General features: G+C 40.2%; 1 protein-coding gene across 1 annotated transcript in view; it reads right to left on the bottom strand.

Moving 5' to 3' along the window:
- LOC140454349 (uncharacterized) overlaps positions 1 to 18,001 on the bottom strand; it is a 134,647-nt gene that overhangs the window by 40,942 nt on the left and 75,704 nt on the right. Inside the window, exons 13-22 of the mRNA XM_072549057.1 lie at positions 17,091 to 17,144; positions 16,938 to 16,991; positions 16,084 to 16,128; positions 15,930 to 15,983; positions 15,793 to 15,846; positions 15,631 to 15,684; positions 13,444 to 13,515; positions 13,299 to 13,334; positions 6,775 to 6,819; positions 6,650 to 6,682 (exon numbers count right to left, since the gene is read on the bottom strand). Of these exons, the coding sequence (XP_072405158.1) occupies positions 6,650 to 6,682; positions 6,775 to 6,819; positions 13,299 to 13,334; positions 13,444 to 13,515; positions 15,631 to 15,684; positions 15,793 to 15,846; positions 15,930 to 15,983; positions 16,084 to 16,128; positions 16,938 to 16,991; positions 17,091 to 17,144 (501 nt within the window). The remainder of the gene's footprint in view (positions 1 to 6,649; positions 6,683 to 6,774; positions 6,820 to 13,298; positions 13,335 to 13,443; positions 13,516 to 15,630; positions 15,685 to 15,792; positions 15,847 to 15,929; positions 15,984 to 16,083; positions 16,129 to 16,937; positions 16,992 to 17,090; positions 17,145 to 18,001) is intronic.

Genomic DNA, 18,001 nt, shown 5'->3' with positions numbered 1-18,001 from the left:
ACTTAGCCCCTTAGCATACACTCACAACTGTGCGGCAATATTCTGCTCTAACTCCATTTACAAGTTTGTTGATGACACCAACATAATGGATCAGATCTTAAACAATGATGAGGCAGAGTACAGGAAAGATATATGATGTGGAGGTGCCCGTGTTGGAATGGGATGGTTCAAGTTATAAATCACACAATACTAGGTTATAGTCCAACAGGTTTACTTGAAAGTAGAAACTTTCAGAGCTCTGTTCCTTCATCAGGTGGATAGACAGCTTAGTGGCATGGTCTAAAAACAATTTCTCCATCAATGTCAGCAAAATGAAGGAACTGATCATTGATTTCTGGAAGCTGAGTGGAGGATACACACCTGTCGGTATCAATGGAGCTGAGGTGGAAATGGTCAAGAGCTTCAAGTTCCTTGGAATAAAGATCATCTACAATCTATCCTGGATTACCCATGTTGAAGTATGGTTAAAAAAGCACACCAATGCCCCTACTTCCTCTGAAGGCTAAGGAAATTCAGCATGTCCACAATAACTCTACCAAATTTTACAGCTGTACCATAGAAAGCATCCTATCTGGATGGATCACAGCTTGGTATCGTAATTAATCTTCCCAAGACCACAAGAGATTACAGAGAGTAATGAATGCAGCCCAGTCCATCACGTATGGCAACCTTCCTTCCACTGACTACATCTGTACTTCTCACAGCCTCAGAAAGCAGCCAACATAATCAAAGACCTCTCCCACCCTGGTTATACTTTCTTCTACCCTCCTCCATTGGACAGAAGATACAGAAGTTTGAAAACATATACCAACAAAATCAAGAACAGCTACTACTCAGCTGTTCATCAGCCTTTGAATGGACCTCTCATATTAGAGTTGATCTTTCTCTGTCCCACTCTCTGTAGCTGTAACATCTATGACCCTGATGTACTTACGTATGGTATGATTTTCCTGAATGACACACAAAACAATACTTTTCACTGTATCTTAGTATATGACAATAATAAAATAAAACAAACCATTCGGGAATTGTAAACTATCAGTAGGACCATGTAAAACTTCAAAAGACACATTGGTGGAGTGGGTGGATAGGTGACAGATGAAGTTCAATGCTGAGAAGAAGGAAATAATTATGCATTTTGTTTCAAAAACATGGAGAGACACTATTAAGGGTATTATTCTAAAGAGTGTAAAGCAACTGAGAGACATGGTATATATATGACAATAAAAGTGGCATGCAAGTAGAAAGTGCTGTTAATAACATGTACAGTAGCCTCGGTTTCATAAATTAGGACACAGAGTAGAAGAGCAGGGAGATTATGATGAGCTTATACAGACACTGATTAGTCCTTAACTGGGAGCCATGTTATAAGGATGTGAATGCATTGGAAAGATGCAGAAGAAGTTTATGAGAATGATTCCAAAGATGAGAGACACTTCAGTTACTTTGAGAAACTGAAGATGAGATGGCTTTCCTTGGAGAGGAGAAGGCTAAGAGATTTGACAGAAGTTTTTTAAATCATGAAAGGTCTGGACAAAGTGGAGACTATTCATTCTGGACAGAGAGAAACTATTCCCACTCCTAACTGGATCGAGAACCAGAGGGCACAGTGATACAGTGTTTTGCAGATGATAAAGTGAGAAAACCTTTCAAACAAAACTAACAGTTAGTACATGGAATGCACTACTTAGAAGTGTGGTGGAAGCAAATTCAATTGAGGCATTCAAAAGGACTTTGGATAATTATTTAAATAGAAACAAGTTGCAGGGTTATAGGAAAAGGCAGGAGATTGTCATCATGTCAAATGTTCAACAAGCCAATGTAGACAGGATGGGCTGAATGGCTTCCTTCTGCATTATACAACTTATGTAATTGTGCAGGACTCACCCAATATTCTATGCACTAAAAGGCAAGTAGAGCAAGAACTGAAAAAGACTTCAGACGGTACACTGGCTCAGATTTTCAGTCTCTAGTCTATTGGAGACTGGACAGGAAACTGAATATACACATTGGGAACCCCCACAGATGTGTTGATACATTGACTCTGTGGCAATTACCCAGGAAATTGCTCACCCTCTGAAAGTGTCTCCGACTCTGACTTTGTGTCAGAGACTTATGGATGTTCCAATCATCATCAATATGAGACACTATAACCACCGCCCCTTGACATTCAACAGTTTTACTATCACTGAATCCCCACTGTCAACATCCTTGACAGTTATCATTGACCAGAAACTCAATTGGAATCACCACATTGGCTACAACAGCAGATCAGAGACTTGGGATACCATGGCGAGTAACTCACCTCCTGACAGTCCAAAGTCTATCCACTATCTACAAGGCACAAGTCAGGAATGTGGTGGAATACTCCCCACTTGCCTGGATGGGTGCAGCTCCAACAATGCTAAGAAGCTTAACACTATCCAGGACAAAGCAATCTGCTTGATTGGCACCACATCTACAAACATTCAATCCCTGCACCATAGGGCTCAGTAGCAGTGGTGTGTACTATCAACAAGATGCACTGCAGCAATTCACCAAAGATCCTTAGACAGCACCTTCCAAACCCACAACAACTTCTATCTAGAAGAACAAGGGCAGCAGGAACTTGGGAACTCCTCCAACTGCAAGTTCCCCTCCAAGCCATTCACCACCCTGACTTGGAAATATACCACTGTTCCATCACAGTTGTTGGATCAAAATCCTGGAATTCCCTCCCTATTGCATTGTGGGTTAACCCACAGCAAACGGACTGCAGTGATTCAAGAAGGCAGTTCACCACCACCTTCTCAAGGGCAACTAAGGATGGGCTATCAATGCTGGCCAGCTAGCAATGCCCATATCCCACAAATGAATTTTAAAAAACTATATCTCCCACGTAACTATACACCTCACACCTTGGCTATCTCTCCTAGTACCTTGACTAACTACCCCAGATCATTCTCCAACCTAACCTGCTAGATCCCACCACTTGATTTCTATTAATCCTGTCTTACATATTGAGCACAAGGTCCTGCGTGACCTGATGTCCCTAGACCCCATCAACTAATTCTCTCCTGCCAACCCAACTCTCTCCTGCCCTGACTCTTCCTGACACCCAGCTCCCCCTCTAAATTCTCCAACCTGGTTAACTCCTGACCCATCAACACATCCTAACTGGCTTCCACCCTACCATATTGTAACCCTGTTCACCCATGACCCTATCCAGCTGCCAATGTACTCAGCCTTCACCTAGCCAGGTGCTACTCAGTCCACTGACCACCCTACCTGTCTGCCACCCCATGAACATACTACGTCACTCAGCTTCCAGCCTCTGCAAATATTATTCTACCCAGACATTACCCCAAGCTAACCACCTGGCTCTCCACCTATATTCCAAGGCTTGAACAGAAATAAAGGTAGGTTAGCTGCTTTCTCTGCTCCTGCATCTGAGATGCCAGCAGAAGACATCGCTGGGTTTTGGCTCACCAAAGATTGTCCTCACCTCCACACAGTGGCAGAGCCATCATCAAAGCAGGATTCAGGATATGGAGTTCCAGGTAGAGGAGTAGAGGGAGTCAAGAATCTCACTTACTAATGCCTTTTCACCATCTTCCCTCTCAAGATCCGCCCACACTTCTCTGGCAGCCAAGAGTTGAAGAACACTTTAATACACTTCAGAGAGGCTTTCTCTCATCCTATTTAATGTGAGCACAAGTCAGGGTGAAGGTAAGCACGTATTTATTTGCTGCCATGTCTGATTCTCCATGCCGGCAGCCACTCTCTCTGTGGAAGTGAACATCAGCACAAATGCCTAAAACATTCTTCCAATGTTTCTAAGAAGGTGCGTATTGTCTTTGAATATGGACTGTGCAACATTTCTCAGCATTATTCGCATTGTGGATGACATGGCTCACATCTGCATCAGTTGAACAAAGCTTAATGGGCTCTGTACTCACCAACAGGGACTCAGCACCATCCTCACCACCATCTAGGCAAGCTATCCCTATTGCGTTAACCACTAAAGGTGTATTTCAGTGCTGGTGGAAGCAGCATGAGTTCTGTGACTCTTCCTCAGAGTCTACACATTCCTCTGAAAATTCCTTTGCCTCCTCTTGCTCAAATTATTCAGTCACACTTGGGAAATGAAAACCATGAATTAGAATTGATATGATAAGGATTTAAAATCTACATTATATTATTTTGATATTTCAACTCATGGTAACAGCAATCCAACATAACTGACATGCCAGGTAGCAATATAATATCTAATTCTGCCATGAGGTCTCTGGTAAACTTCCATCTCATTATCACAGACTAGATGTCCCTGCTAATGTAATACTCCTCTTCTACACAGTCAGGATGATTATTACTTTAGGATCATATCAATAATAGAATCAGAGAATCCCTACATTGCAGAGATTCAGTCCATCAAGGCCACGCCAAATTCCAAAGAGCATTCCATCCAAACCCACTCCATCCCCGAAACCCTGCATTTCCCATGGCTAATCCACCTAGCTAGCCCATCCCTGGACACAATGGGCAATTTAGCATGGCCAATCACCCTTACCTGTACATCTTTGGACTGGCAGAAAACCAGAGTACCTAGTGGAAACCCATGCGGACCCAGGGAGAATGTGCAAGCTCCTCACAGACTGTCACCTGAAGGTGAAATCAAAGCTGGGTCCTTGGCGCTATGAGGCAGCAGTGTTAACCACTGAGTCACCTGCTACCCCAATTTATATGTTTTTCCCAGGAGTGCTACACTCTTTTCAGCAATGAGAGAAAGCAGAGAGTATTACTGTGGAATGTGTGGAGACAACTGAATGGCAACTTTTGTGGCAGGTGACTGTGAGGGATGGGTGCCAATTGCCAGTCGAGTGAAGGTGAGTATCGAGTGTTCAATGGCGATACAAGGAAGTGCTTGAGAAAGAAGAATGATTTGAACTCAAGGCATGTTCTGCAGTGTGCTGTGTAGGAGAATGCTGTGAAAGTCTAAGTTCAAGGGTTGGCACCAGAAAGTACTGTACCACTAACCCTCCCTGCATTTTATGAGGTAATTGAACCTTTTGTGGTTCTTATTCATAACCTAGGGGCATAGTCCTGGTGTAACAAACAAAAACAGAAATTGCTGGAGGAACTCAGCAGGTCTGGCAGCATTTATGCAGAGAAAACAGAGCTAATGTTTCAAATCCAGTCACCCTTCTTCAGAATCTACTGATTGCTTCATGGACTTCCAACAACATTTGTTTGTTATCAATGGCTGGCCTCTTCCTTACGTTCTCAAGAAACAACACATCTTTTCAAGTCCTTACTGCCTCCAGGATCTTCACAGAAGAGACAGCAAACCAGAAGACAATTTTCTGACCGCTCTCTTTCATTCTTCTTGAAATCCTGAGAAACAACATTAGAGGCAGTCATTCTGACTCCTGCCAAAGCCTTTTTTCCAAATAGAGTTCCTGTTATTGACAGATGTGTGTCATTATCATTCTGACTAACCAGGAAAACCAGAAATTGGATATTAGTACCATAACAGAGTTAACCAGTCAGTAGCAAGGACTGCTGCTACAATAATCAAGCATCCAGCTCATTCACAACAATTTCCTTACCACTGCCAAACCTTGTGAACAGTTCCATTAAAATAATAAAATATGGTCTTTCACCATTCAGCGATGTTCCCACTGCCACGACAGAAAATTTAAGATTCAAATATCACGGCTTGCATTAACTAAAGTTTTGGGAAGCATGGAATGATTCCAAACATTTATCAGACTTCACATTTAAAACTTATGTGAGGAGTAGCACATGCAGATTCTCATAGTTGTTGATAGCAACCATGTCAGTAGCAGTTCCACATATAATCCTGCACGAATGATATCACAAAGAAATTAGCCCACCAACAGTAGAAAGCCCTGGGCTGTTCTATAAGTCTCAAACATAAACAGTGGAGTTCTGCATTTATGCAATGTGGCCCTGTAGTTGGCCATCTACCAGGCAAGAAACAACACTGAACTTCACAACATACAAAGGACAAATGTGGCAATAAAATCAGAAGGGAATGTTTTGACCGCTTTGAATACTTTAGCAGCCACTTCTTTCAAAACGTCACCTTTGACAAGGAGATCCAATACTAGATCAGTTGTGCCACTTCGGCCTTCTAGAAATTATGCCAATTACTATTTCACAAGAAAGATCTCTGTAAGCCTACCAAAGTTACAGTGTCTCGAGCAGTTGTCATCACCACACTCCGGTCCTGCAGAGAGACCTGCTGTTCATCAACAACATTTAATAACATCAGAGAAATTTTACCAGCAATATGTGGAGTGAGGCTTACAGGGATGGTGGGTACAGGACTGCTGATGGAAATTTTCAGTCTGGATTACAGGGAGGCATTTCATAAGGTTCCATAGATGAAAGTTTTAACAAAAATGAGATTGGAGGTTAGCTTCTGTTATGGGTCAATAGTTGGTTTGCGCATCAGAGAGAGAAATCGAGTCTTGATTTTAAGACTGTTTTTTCATGCTTGGATTTCTAAATGAAAAAAAAAGGTTCTTGCACTCTTCAAATCACTGGAGTTTTGTTCTTAAAATATCACACTTGGTATTAAATTTACTCCTTTCAGTGTAAAGTGAGTCTATGAATTTAAGGCCCATAATTTGTTTTTACTCACTTCTCCTTTTGATCCTTTGTGTCCTTTTTCACCCTTAAGTCAAATAAATAGGAAAATAACATTAATGTAAAGATTATCCTTTACTATCTATCAAATAAAATTTTTAAATTAACATTTTATATTACCTTGAGACCTTCAATGCCCAATGTTCCAATAGGACCTGTATCACCCTGACAGACAAGACGTATTGTTCAATATTCAAATTTTCAGACTTACACACCTTGAAAAATGTTTGTATCAATTACAGCAGTATTTACTACAATAGATGTTGCTTAGAAACATTTACCATTTTGTTTTATATCCTGTAAGAAAGGTAAAGTTGCCACATTCCTGGACAGCTGCTCTCTCATTAAAGAGGTGACTGGTGGTAAATTTAACTGAGAGTCACTACCCCTCAAGTGAGGAATGGGCTTGAGAAAGTGGGATCATTATGGTAATTTCAGTTGGTGCAGGAACTGAACCTATATTGTTAGCATTACTCTACATTGCAAACCAGTCATCTAGCCAACTGAGCTAACCAACACCTTGCTAGAAGTGCTAAAATTCAATTTTGATAGCAATGTGAAATGGGTGAAATCAAATCAAATGCCCATTTTATACTTCACTCTTTTTGTTCATTGACTTTAATGCAAAATAAATTGGGTGATGTGTATAATAGGCAGCTATCCCATTCAGTGTCCCTCCCAAATTTTACCTCCAACATTTCTTGGTTATAAGCTAATATAAGTGCCATGTAGTATTATTAATGAAAGAAAGTAAATAATTTGCAGCTACTTAGCATTTCATTACCCAAAACCTTTTACAATGAACGGCTTACAGTATTTTTATTTATTCATAGGATGAAGTCATCACAAGCAAAGTAAACTTTTGCAGTCTATCCTTGATTATCTTTGATACAATTGTGGTGAGCTACCCTCTTAAAATGCAGCAGTAGTTTGATTTGGGTATAACCATTGCTGTTAGGAAGTAGAGACATGGGGAACAGTGATTATAGTTCCAAGTCAGCATAATTCAGTGGCTAAGAGGGAAACATGCTGTTTTCATTCACCCATTGCCGTGGTTCTACATATTCTCTAAAGCAGTTTGAACCTAAAAGGGTTAACAAACATTACAAGATAAGCTCTACCCATCAAATTATAAAGTCTGTTCCTGACAGAAGCAATACGGTTCTCCATTGTCCTACAGGTAGTTCTCCCATAATGCTGTAGTTGCATTTCAGTGAAACTCTGCTTAGTAGAAAAATCGCTTAACATAAATAACGGAACCTATGTGAAAAGTGGAGTTAGGAGCAGACCAGAAAAAAAACATTCACAATCACTTATAAATCACTCTAAAGTCTAACACAAAGAATAGCACAGCTTGAATAAAGGTATAAACCATATTTATCAATGAAAAAAAGTAAATTTAATACAGTACATGTAAAAAATGTTAAGAATTGCACAACACCAGATTGTATTCCGACAGGTTTATTTGGAAGCACAAGCTTATGGTGTGCTACTCCTTCATCAGGTAGCTAGAGGGGCAGGATCATAGGACAATTTATAGTAAAAGATCAAAGTATCATTCAACTGATGTGGTGTATCGAACAAACCTTGATTGCTGTTCTTTAATCACTTAGAATGGGGATGCAGGTTTCGACTGATTATTATGTAGATCTAATTGTTAATGCAGGGACAGAGGATCATTATGATGCGTAAGGTATACTCCTTCATTCCTATTAAGTGAGCTATAATCACATATTGTCTCCTTATGCTCTAAACATTTTATAATATTAGCTTCTCTTCCAGCGTTATAGTCTTTCTTTTGCATTCAACACCTGCAATTTTATCATCAGGATGCTTCTTGCTAATATATTTGTCACTATACCCTCCATTTTTTCAAAACACAGTGTAATCTAGGAATAGTGTACTTTTCACAGGAACCCGCTCAACATATCTCTCTCAGAAAGCTGTTCTCTGTCCAGTACCCCTCACAGAAAGCTGCTCTGTCGGCAGCTGACTTTGGTGCATGCACAGAACTACACGAAGACTAGGGCTGACATTCAGCTCAGGCGCAGAACAAAGCTCATGAAATGATCACCGCTGGAATCGCGCTATTGCCAACAGAGGGAAGTTTTCTCGAAACTCCCGTTCCTTAATACCCCAGTGACGTTTTAAGCAAATCGTGCTAATGGAACACGTATTATCGAAGAACTACCTGTACTTGTGTTTCAGTGATTATTCTTATTGTTAATAGCATGTAGCCAAATTGCTTATAAATTCAGCTTCACATCTCAGAAAAGAATAATATATATCAGATGTAACGAAACTAACTATTCAGTAATACTTAATAAATTTATCTACAGTCCTTCAAGATTGAAGCTATCTAAAGCCTATAATATTATGTGGACATCTTTCCCCATGTGGTATTAGTAGTTAAAACTAGTTGTACATTTTAAAGTTTGGGAGAAGATTTGTAACTCGGGTGCTCGTTGTGGTTCTGTTCGCAGAGCTGGGAATTTGTATCACAGACGTTTCGTCCCCTGTCTAGGTGACATCCTCAGGTCGATGTGTTTGTTGATAGAGTCTGTGGATGAGTGCCATGCCTCTAGGAATTCCCTGGCTGTTCTCTGTTTGGCTTGCCCTATAACGGTAGTGTTGTCCCAGTCGAATTCATGTTGCTTGTCGTCTGTGTGGTCGGCTACTAAGGATAGCTGGTCGTGTCGTTTCGTGGCAAGTTGGTGTTCGTGTATACGGATCGTTAACTGTCTTCCTATTTGTCCGATGTAGTGTTTTGTGCAGTCCTTGCATGGGATTTTGTACACTACATTAGTTTTGCTCATGTTGGGTATTGGGTCCTTTGTTCTGGTGAGTTGTTGTCTGAGCGTGGCTGTTGGTTTGTGTGCTGTTATGAGTCCTAGTGGTCGCAGTAGTCTGGCTGTCAGTTCAGAAATGCTCCTGATGTATGGTAGTGTGGCCAGTCCTTTGGGTTGCGGCATGTCCTCGTTCCGTTGTCTCTCCCTTAGGCATCTGTTGATGAAATTGCGAGGGTATCCGTTTTTGGTGAATACTTTGTATAGGTGTTCCTCTTCCTCTTTTTGTAGTTCTGGTGTGCTGCAGTGTGTTGTGGCCCTTTTGAATAGTGTCCTGATGCAACTTCGTTTGTGTGTGTTGGGGTGGTTGCTTTCATAGTTTAGGACTTGGTCTGTGTGTGTGGCTTTCCTGTAAACCTTTGTGGTGAATTCTCCGTTCGGTGTTTTCTGTACCATCACGTCTAGGAATGGGAGTTGGTTGTCCTTTTCTTCCTCTCTAGTGAATCGGATTCCTGTGAGTGTGGCGTTGATGATCTGGTGTGTGTTCTCTATTTCTGTGTTTTTAATTATTACAAAGGTGTCATCCACATATCTGACCCAGAGTTTGGGTTGAATTTGTGGTAAGACTGTTTGTTCTCACCTTTGCATTACTGCTTCTGCTCTGAGTCCAGAGATCGGTGAGCCCATGGGTGTTCCGTTGATTTGTTCGGATATTTGGTTGTTGAATGTGAAGTGTGTTGTGAGGCACAAGTCCAGTAGTTTAAGTATGCCGTCTTTGTTGATAGGTTCAACGTCCTGTTGTCTGTTATGTCTGTCCAGCAGGTTGACTATTGTTTCTTTGGCTAGTGTTTTGTCGATGGAGGTGAACAGTGCCATTACATCGAATGAGACCATAGTTTCTTCCTTGTCTATGTGTATATTTCTGATGATGTCCAAGAATTCCTGTGTCGATTGTATAGATTGTCTGGATCCGCTGATCAGGTGTTTCAGTTTCTGCTGTAGTTCTTTGGCCAGTTTGTGTGATGGTGTCCCTGGTAGTGATACTATGGATCTGAGTGGGATGTCTGGTTTGTGCACTTTGGGTAGTCCATAGAATCTGGGGGTGTTGTTGCTTTCAGGTTTCATTCTTTGTAGGTCAGACCTGGTTATCTGTCTGTTTCTTTGTAGATCCCTCAGTGTGTTGTTTATCCTATTGGTGAGCTGTGGGGTGGGGTCAAACTCCCTCTTTTGGTAGGTAAAAGAGGGAGTTTGACCCCACCCCACAGCTCACCAATAGGATAAACAACACACTGAGGGATCTACAAAGAAACGGACAGATAACCAGGTCTGACCTACAAAGAATGAAACCTGAAAGCAACAACACCCCCAGATTCTATGGACTACCCAAAGTGCACAAACCAGACATCCCACTCAGACCCATAGTATCACTACCAGGGACACCATCACACAAACTGGCCAAAGAACTACAGCAGAAACTGAAACACCTGATCAGCGGATCCAGACAATCCATACAATCGACACAGGAATTCTTGGACATCATCAGAAATATACACATAGACAAGGAAGAAACTATGGTCTCATTCGATGTAACGGCACTGTTCACCTCCATCGACAAAACACTAGCCAAAGAAACAATAGCCAACCTGCTGGACAGACATAACAGACAACAGGACGTTGAACCTATCAACAAAGACGGCATACTTAAACTACTGGACTTGTGCCTCACAACACACTTCACATTCAACAACCAAATATCCGAACAAAGCAACGGAACACCCATGGGCTCACCGATCTCTGGACTCATAGCAGAAGCAGCAATGCAAAGGTTAGATCAAACAGTCTTACCACAAATTCAACCCAAACTCTGGGTCAGATACGTGGATGACACCTTTGTAATAATTAAAAACACAGAAATAGAGAGCACAAACCAGATCATCAATGCCACACTCACAGGAATCCGATTCACTAGAGAGGAAGAAAAGGACAACCAACTCCCATTCCTAGACGTGATGGTACAGAAAACACCGAACGGAGAATTCACCACAAAGGTTTACAGGAAAGCCACACACACAGACCAAGTCCTAAACTATGAAAGCAACCACCCCAACACACACAAACGAAGTTGCATCAGGACACTATTCAAAAGGGCCACAACACACTGCAGCACACCAGAACTACAAAAAGAGGAAGAGGAACACCTATACAAAGTATTCACCAAAAACGGATACCCTCGCAATTTCATCAACAGATGCCTAAGGGAGAGACAACGGAACGAGGACATGCCGCAACCCAAAGGACTAGCCACACTACCATACATCAGGAGCATTTCTGAACTGACAGCCAGACTACTGCGACCACTAGGACTCATAACAGCACACAAACCAACAGCCACACTCAGACAACAACTCACCAGAACAAAGGACCCGATACTTAACATGAGCAAAACTAATGTAGTGTACAAAATCCCATGCAAGGACTGCACAAAACACTACATCGGACAAACAGGAAGACAGTTAACGATCCGTATACACGAACACCAACTTGCCACGAAACGACACAACCAGCTATCCTTAGTAGCTGACCACACAGACGACAAGCAACATGAATTCGACTGGGACAACACTACCGTTATAGGGCAAGCCAAACAGAGAACAGCCAGGGAATTCCTAGAGGCATGGCACTCATCCACAGACTCTATCAACAAACACATCGACCTGGACCTAATATACCAGCCACTACAGCAGACAGCTGGAACTGACAACCGGAAGCGGCAGAGACAGGCCACTATAAATGCCGGAAGAAACAGCACAGAAGCGCTTCACAGGAGGCTCCCAAGCACTGAGGATGTCACCTAGTCAGGGACGAAACGTCTGTGATACAAATTCCCAGCTCTGCGAACAGAACCACAACAACTAGTTGTACATTTATACAAGTAAAGGTTTTGGATATAGCTGTTGGATATGGCTGGCTGTTGAAGTAGTTTTTGCAAGTGCTGAAGTTTATTGTAAGGCAGTGAGGGGAATCAATGTTTAAAGTAGTTGATGGGGTGTGAATCTTAGATGACCAAGCTTCTTGAATACATGTGGATTACTTATGGAATTCACTATTGTTCGGTTGGAAAATATGGAAGCTAGTTTGTAAATAGCAAGGTTACACAAACAATCAATCATAAATTACAACATATTTTTACTCCCTGCTTGTTACTTGAAATATACTGCTCAAGACAATACCATGGAATCTTTTAGGGTCATTGTATTGGACAATGGTCCTTAGTTTAACAGTTGATCAGAAGACATCACATTCAGCCGTGCAATACTGGCCACTTTAGCTGAAATTGTGCATTCAATACTATGGGAAGCTTGAATCCAGAAGTTTCTAACTCAGTGTTCAGAATCTTAACAATTTAGAGAATTGCATAGTAGGAATGTTATGGATTAATAATTTATACTTCTGAACCAATACTTCAGAGGCATGAGATCAGATCCCACCATGGCAGTTGGTGGCGTTCAAAGTTAATTATACATGGGGAATAAAATGCCAGTTTTGTAATTGATGACGATGAAACTATCGCTTTAAAAAATCATCTAGTTTATCAATGTCTATCAGGAATGAAATTTGATGAAATTCATTTCCTTTCTGGCCTACATGTGACTCTGACTCAGCAATGTGGTCTCTTAGCTGTACAATGAACCAGCTTAATAATTAGTTCAATTCACAGGAAATTTGGAATGGGCAACGATCAGATGGCCTTGCCAGCAATACTAAAATCCTAACAGTGAATAAAAAAAGTTAAACAAAAACAATAAAATACTTTGTTACTGTTACATTGTTTCAGTGGAGTTCAAATGAGTTCCATACCTTTTGTCCTTTCATTCCTGGGTCTCCTTTTTGACCCTATAGGAAATTTAGATTAATAAAAGTATAGAGACATAACCAATTACATAAAGTAAAAGATTACTGTATGTCAAAAAGATTAATGTTTAGCAATGACAATAAAACTTACATGAATTCCAGGATACCCAACATACCCATGCCAGCCAGGTATTCCCATATCTCCTTTTTGGCCTTTCAGTCCCTGTCAGATGGGATTATAAAGTCATGTAAAAATTTAATATAAAAATCATTGAGAAAGAATGCAATCATTACTACAATGTATTTTGTTAAAGCAAGGAATGGGGATGACAGTGGCAGCCATCCACCCAACTGTACGATGGCAGTGGCCAGCATTGGATGATCAAATGACAAACCTCAAGTTTCATTTCACATTAGGAATGTCTTTTTAAAATGTTTTAATGTTTATCTGTTTTGAGTTTGTCCTTGTCCAAACAACAAAGGCAATTAGCTTATAGGTCTCTGTCAATGTCACCGCCAGCTTGGCAAAAATGAAATAATGCAATTGGTCTGAAGATTATCCCTTCCTCATTGTGAAGTTTGTGAGCTACATAGAGTGGAACACACTTACAAATAGGGAACATTTTCACTGGTAGTTCACTACTACTTACATTGTAAACATTGAGCAAATATTTCTTATACAGTCAGAGTCATACAGCATGAATACAGATCCTTTGGTCCAACCAGCCCATACTGACCATAATCCCAAACTAAACCGATCCCACCTGCCTGCATTTAGTCAATATCCCTCCAAACATTTCTTATCCAAATGTCTTTTAAACGTTGTAACCATACCACTCTGGAAATTCATTCCACAGATGAACAACCCTCTGTGGAAACAAATTGCCCCTCATGGTTTGCACTGTTACTTCACCGCTAGGGACCCGGGTTCAATTCCACCTTTGGTCTACCATCGGTGTAGAATTTGCACATTCTGCCCGTGTCTGTATGAGTTTCCTTCAGTGTTGAGAGTGTGTTGTTGGAAAAGCACAGCAGGTCAGGCAGCATCTGAGGAGCAGGAGAATTGACATTTCAGGCCAGAGTGCTTCATCAGATGGATGCTGCCTGACCTGCTGTGTTTTTCCAGCAACGCATTCTCGACTCTGATCTCCAGCATCTGCAGATCACACTTTTTCCATGAGTTTCCTCCAGCTACTGATTTCCTCCCACAGCCCAAATTTGTGCAAGCTAGGTGCATTGGCTGTGGCAAATTACTCAAAATGTTCAGGAATCTGTAGGCTCGTTGGATTAGTCATAGGAAATGCAGGGTTACAGGAATAGGTGGTGGGGGTGGGATGCTCTTTGGTGTGTTGGTATGGACCCAATGGGCCAATTGGCCTGCTTCCACACTGTGGGGATTCTATGATTTTATGTCTAAACCTTATCTGCTATTCCTCAGCCCATTGAACCAAATGTTCAAGATCTCTTTGTAATCTTAGATAACCTTCTTCATTGTCCACTACACCAACAACTTTGGTGTCATCCACAAACTTACTAACAATAACTTCTATATTCTCATCTAAATCATTTATATGAATGACAAACAAAAGTGGACCCAGCGCTAGTCACAGGCGTCCAATCCAGAGAAAACAAGCCTCCACCATTACTCTCTGTCTCCTGCAGTTAAGTCAATTTTGTATCCAATTGGCAAGTTCTGAATCTCATGTGATTTAACTTTACTAATTAGTCTACCATGTGGAATCTTGTTAAAGGTTTTACTGAAGTCCAAATAAATAACTTCTAATGCTCTGCCCTCAATCTTCTTGGTTACTTCCTCACAAAGTTCAATCAAGTTTGTGAGATGTGATTTCTCTCACACAAAACCATGCTGACTATTCCTAATTATTCCTTGCCTGTCCAAAGGCATATAAAACCTATCTTTCAGAATCACCTCCAAAAACGTACCCACCAGCGAATTCAGACTCACTTGTTAAACAAAGGCACAACATTAGCCACTCTCCAGTCATCCAGCACCTTATCCATAGTTATAGATGAAACAAATATTTCTTCAAGAGTTCAACAATTTCCTCCCTAATTTCCCACAATGTCCTGGGATTCACAAGATCATGTTTACCACTGCTTGCAAATCTAAATTCAAATTGATAATCAAAATAAATATTTCTGCACGCAATAACCAGAAAAACACATGGGGATTTGAAATCATGAATCCACCAAGCAATTCTTTAGTACCGTACTTAAATGTTTTTCTTCCTATTAAATCATTGAACAGAAGGTGATTAAAATACAAGAATCATAAAATATCATAAAAAGAAATCAAACTATGATTTTAACCACTTACAGGTTTCCCCATTGGACCCTCGTTACCTCGTGGTCCTGGAAATCCTTTCTTTCCCTTTAAAAACATCAGAGAACTCAAAATGATTAATGTCCTCTTATTTTTTTAGTGCTGCTCAAATTATTCAAAAATCTCAACAAGCGAAAATATTTAATCTTCATAAACCTTTCGTCCAATAATGCCTTTTGGTCCTTGCAGACCCTGTGGTCCTTGATATGCCTAGGTATAGAAACTAGATTGTAATCATTACTTCTATACAAATTAAGTTGACATTATTCACTTATATATTCAAAACATTATACCTCAATGCCAGGGACTCCTTCTCTTCCAGGTTGGCCTAGATCTCCTAATATTCCCTGCAAAGAAAATGTAATATCCATGCTCTAAGTAAGAGCCAACATGGATTTAGATAGCTTTGTGTAAATAGCTTATGATGGCACTCTAACATATTTGTACCTTATGTCCAGATTCTCCCTGTAACCCATCAGCTCCTGGAAATCCCTGTTCAAGCAAAAAGTTTCATATTCTTGATAACCCACAGGTTTCTGAGAACATACTTCACAGTTTTAAACTTGGTTATAGTAACAATTAGTTCTTTCTCCTTCAACACTTTATACATCACATCACAAACAGGTTTAAAAGGTTGTCAATATCAATGTTGGTATTAAGTTCAGTTATGGAGATTCGGGCAGATTTCTCAATTGACATGAAGTAGCCCTCTTAACTGGTTACGAACAAATTATGAGTAGTAATAGGCTATTCGACACTTTGAATGTGGTCCAACAATCAATAATCCAATTATGATCTCATTGTGGTAAGAATTGCTGGCCTATAAATATTCGTTAGCAATTAATTTAAGTAAATGGGTGGAATACAGGAAGCTGTAAAGCCATTTCATCCTCACCAGAACTTCCTGCGAGTGTTGCTTTTCCTCAGGATTGTATGATCAGAGAATCAGCTCTAACAATACAATGTACATTGTTCATACATTGCCTTTGCCAGTCACTGTTCATAATAGCAAAACTGTACTGAATACAGCACTAGTCAGTGGAAACCGTCAGAATGGCTAACATACAAAGGTAAAATGCCACATTGTTAGGCTTGTTCTTCGAAGTATGGGTTAAGTATTTTTTGGGATATGGTTTACAGAGTTTGACTCTGCACTTAATATATTTTATACCTGTTCTGTAATTACACTAATAATTGACTATAATTCAAAATAGAAGTATTCCAATCTTGACCATGAACATCTCACCACAAAAAAACAAGTTTAACAAAACAAATAAATCATGAGACACAATATTACTCACAAGTTTTCCTTTGGTACCTTTCCTACCAGGTGACCCTGGATCACCCACAAGACCCTGCAAAAATATTTTAAGTAATATTGTTGAAACCAAATTATTTTTAAGTAAATGTCAACAACAATTTAATATGTTAAGATAATTTAAAAAGCAACTTACTCTGGCTCCTTTTATGCCAGGTTTGCCTTCAATACCAGGGAATCCTTTGTCACCCTTAAGATGTGAACAATTAAAATTAAATGGACAGAAAGAAAAACACAATAAATATTTTGAGGACTGCAATAATGTTCTTGATCATAATTTTTTCTCATTATGATTGTACTTCACTTAAAGAGAATAGTGCTTGGAATGGAGAGATGATAGCAATATTACCAAACATGCAATCTGGAGACTAGACTAATGCACTGGAGATATGGGTTCAAATCCCAGCATGATAGCTGAAGGAATTTAATTTGAATTCATATATCTGGAATCTAAAACTAGTTTCAATAATGGTGGTCATGATGACTATCATTAATTACTGTTTAAAAAAAAATCTACCTCATTAAAGTCTTTTAGGGAAGGAAATCTGCAACTGTTACTCTATCTGGCCTTCTCAAAGGACCATTTAGCAAGATTGTTAACAAAACTAGACCTATGGAAAGAGACCATCATTGTTCAATTGATTAAATTTGGTTAAGCACAGAAGTGTGGTAAGTGGTTGTTTTTCAGTTTTGGTGTACAGGATCTGGGATCTCTGCTTTTTTTTTGCTGTGTATACTGGATCATAGATTAGACAGGAAAATTTCACAATTTGCTGAAGATTCAAACTTGAAGAGGTTGTAAAAAGGGACGACAGTATGAATCGTGCCAGATGACAAATAGGCCAACACAATAGGCAGACGCATTAGATGGAAGTCAATGTGGAGGAGTGTGAGATGATGCATTTTGCCCGAAGTGATATTGAAATGCAATACATGGTATAGGCTTAATAGCGCAATTCTACAGAATGTACATGGAGAGGTAGCTGGGGGTGCATATGATGAATCTTTGAGTGTCAAGACATATTAAAACAAATAGTCATACAAGCA

This window comes from Chiloscyllium punctatum, chromosome 3 (genome assembly GCF_047496795.1).
Source record: "Chiloscyllium punctatum isolate Juve2018m chromosome 3, sChiPun1.3, whole genome shotgun sequence".
NCBI classification, from domain to species: domain Eukaryota; kingdom Metazoa; phylum Chordata; class Chondrichthyes; order Orectolobiformes; family Hemiscylliidae; genus Chiloscyllium; species Chiloscyllium punctatum.
Note: the sequence above shows the minus strand (reverse complement) of the source record. Positions and strands in the feature narration are given on the sequence as shown.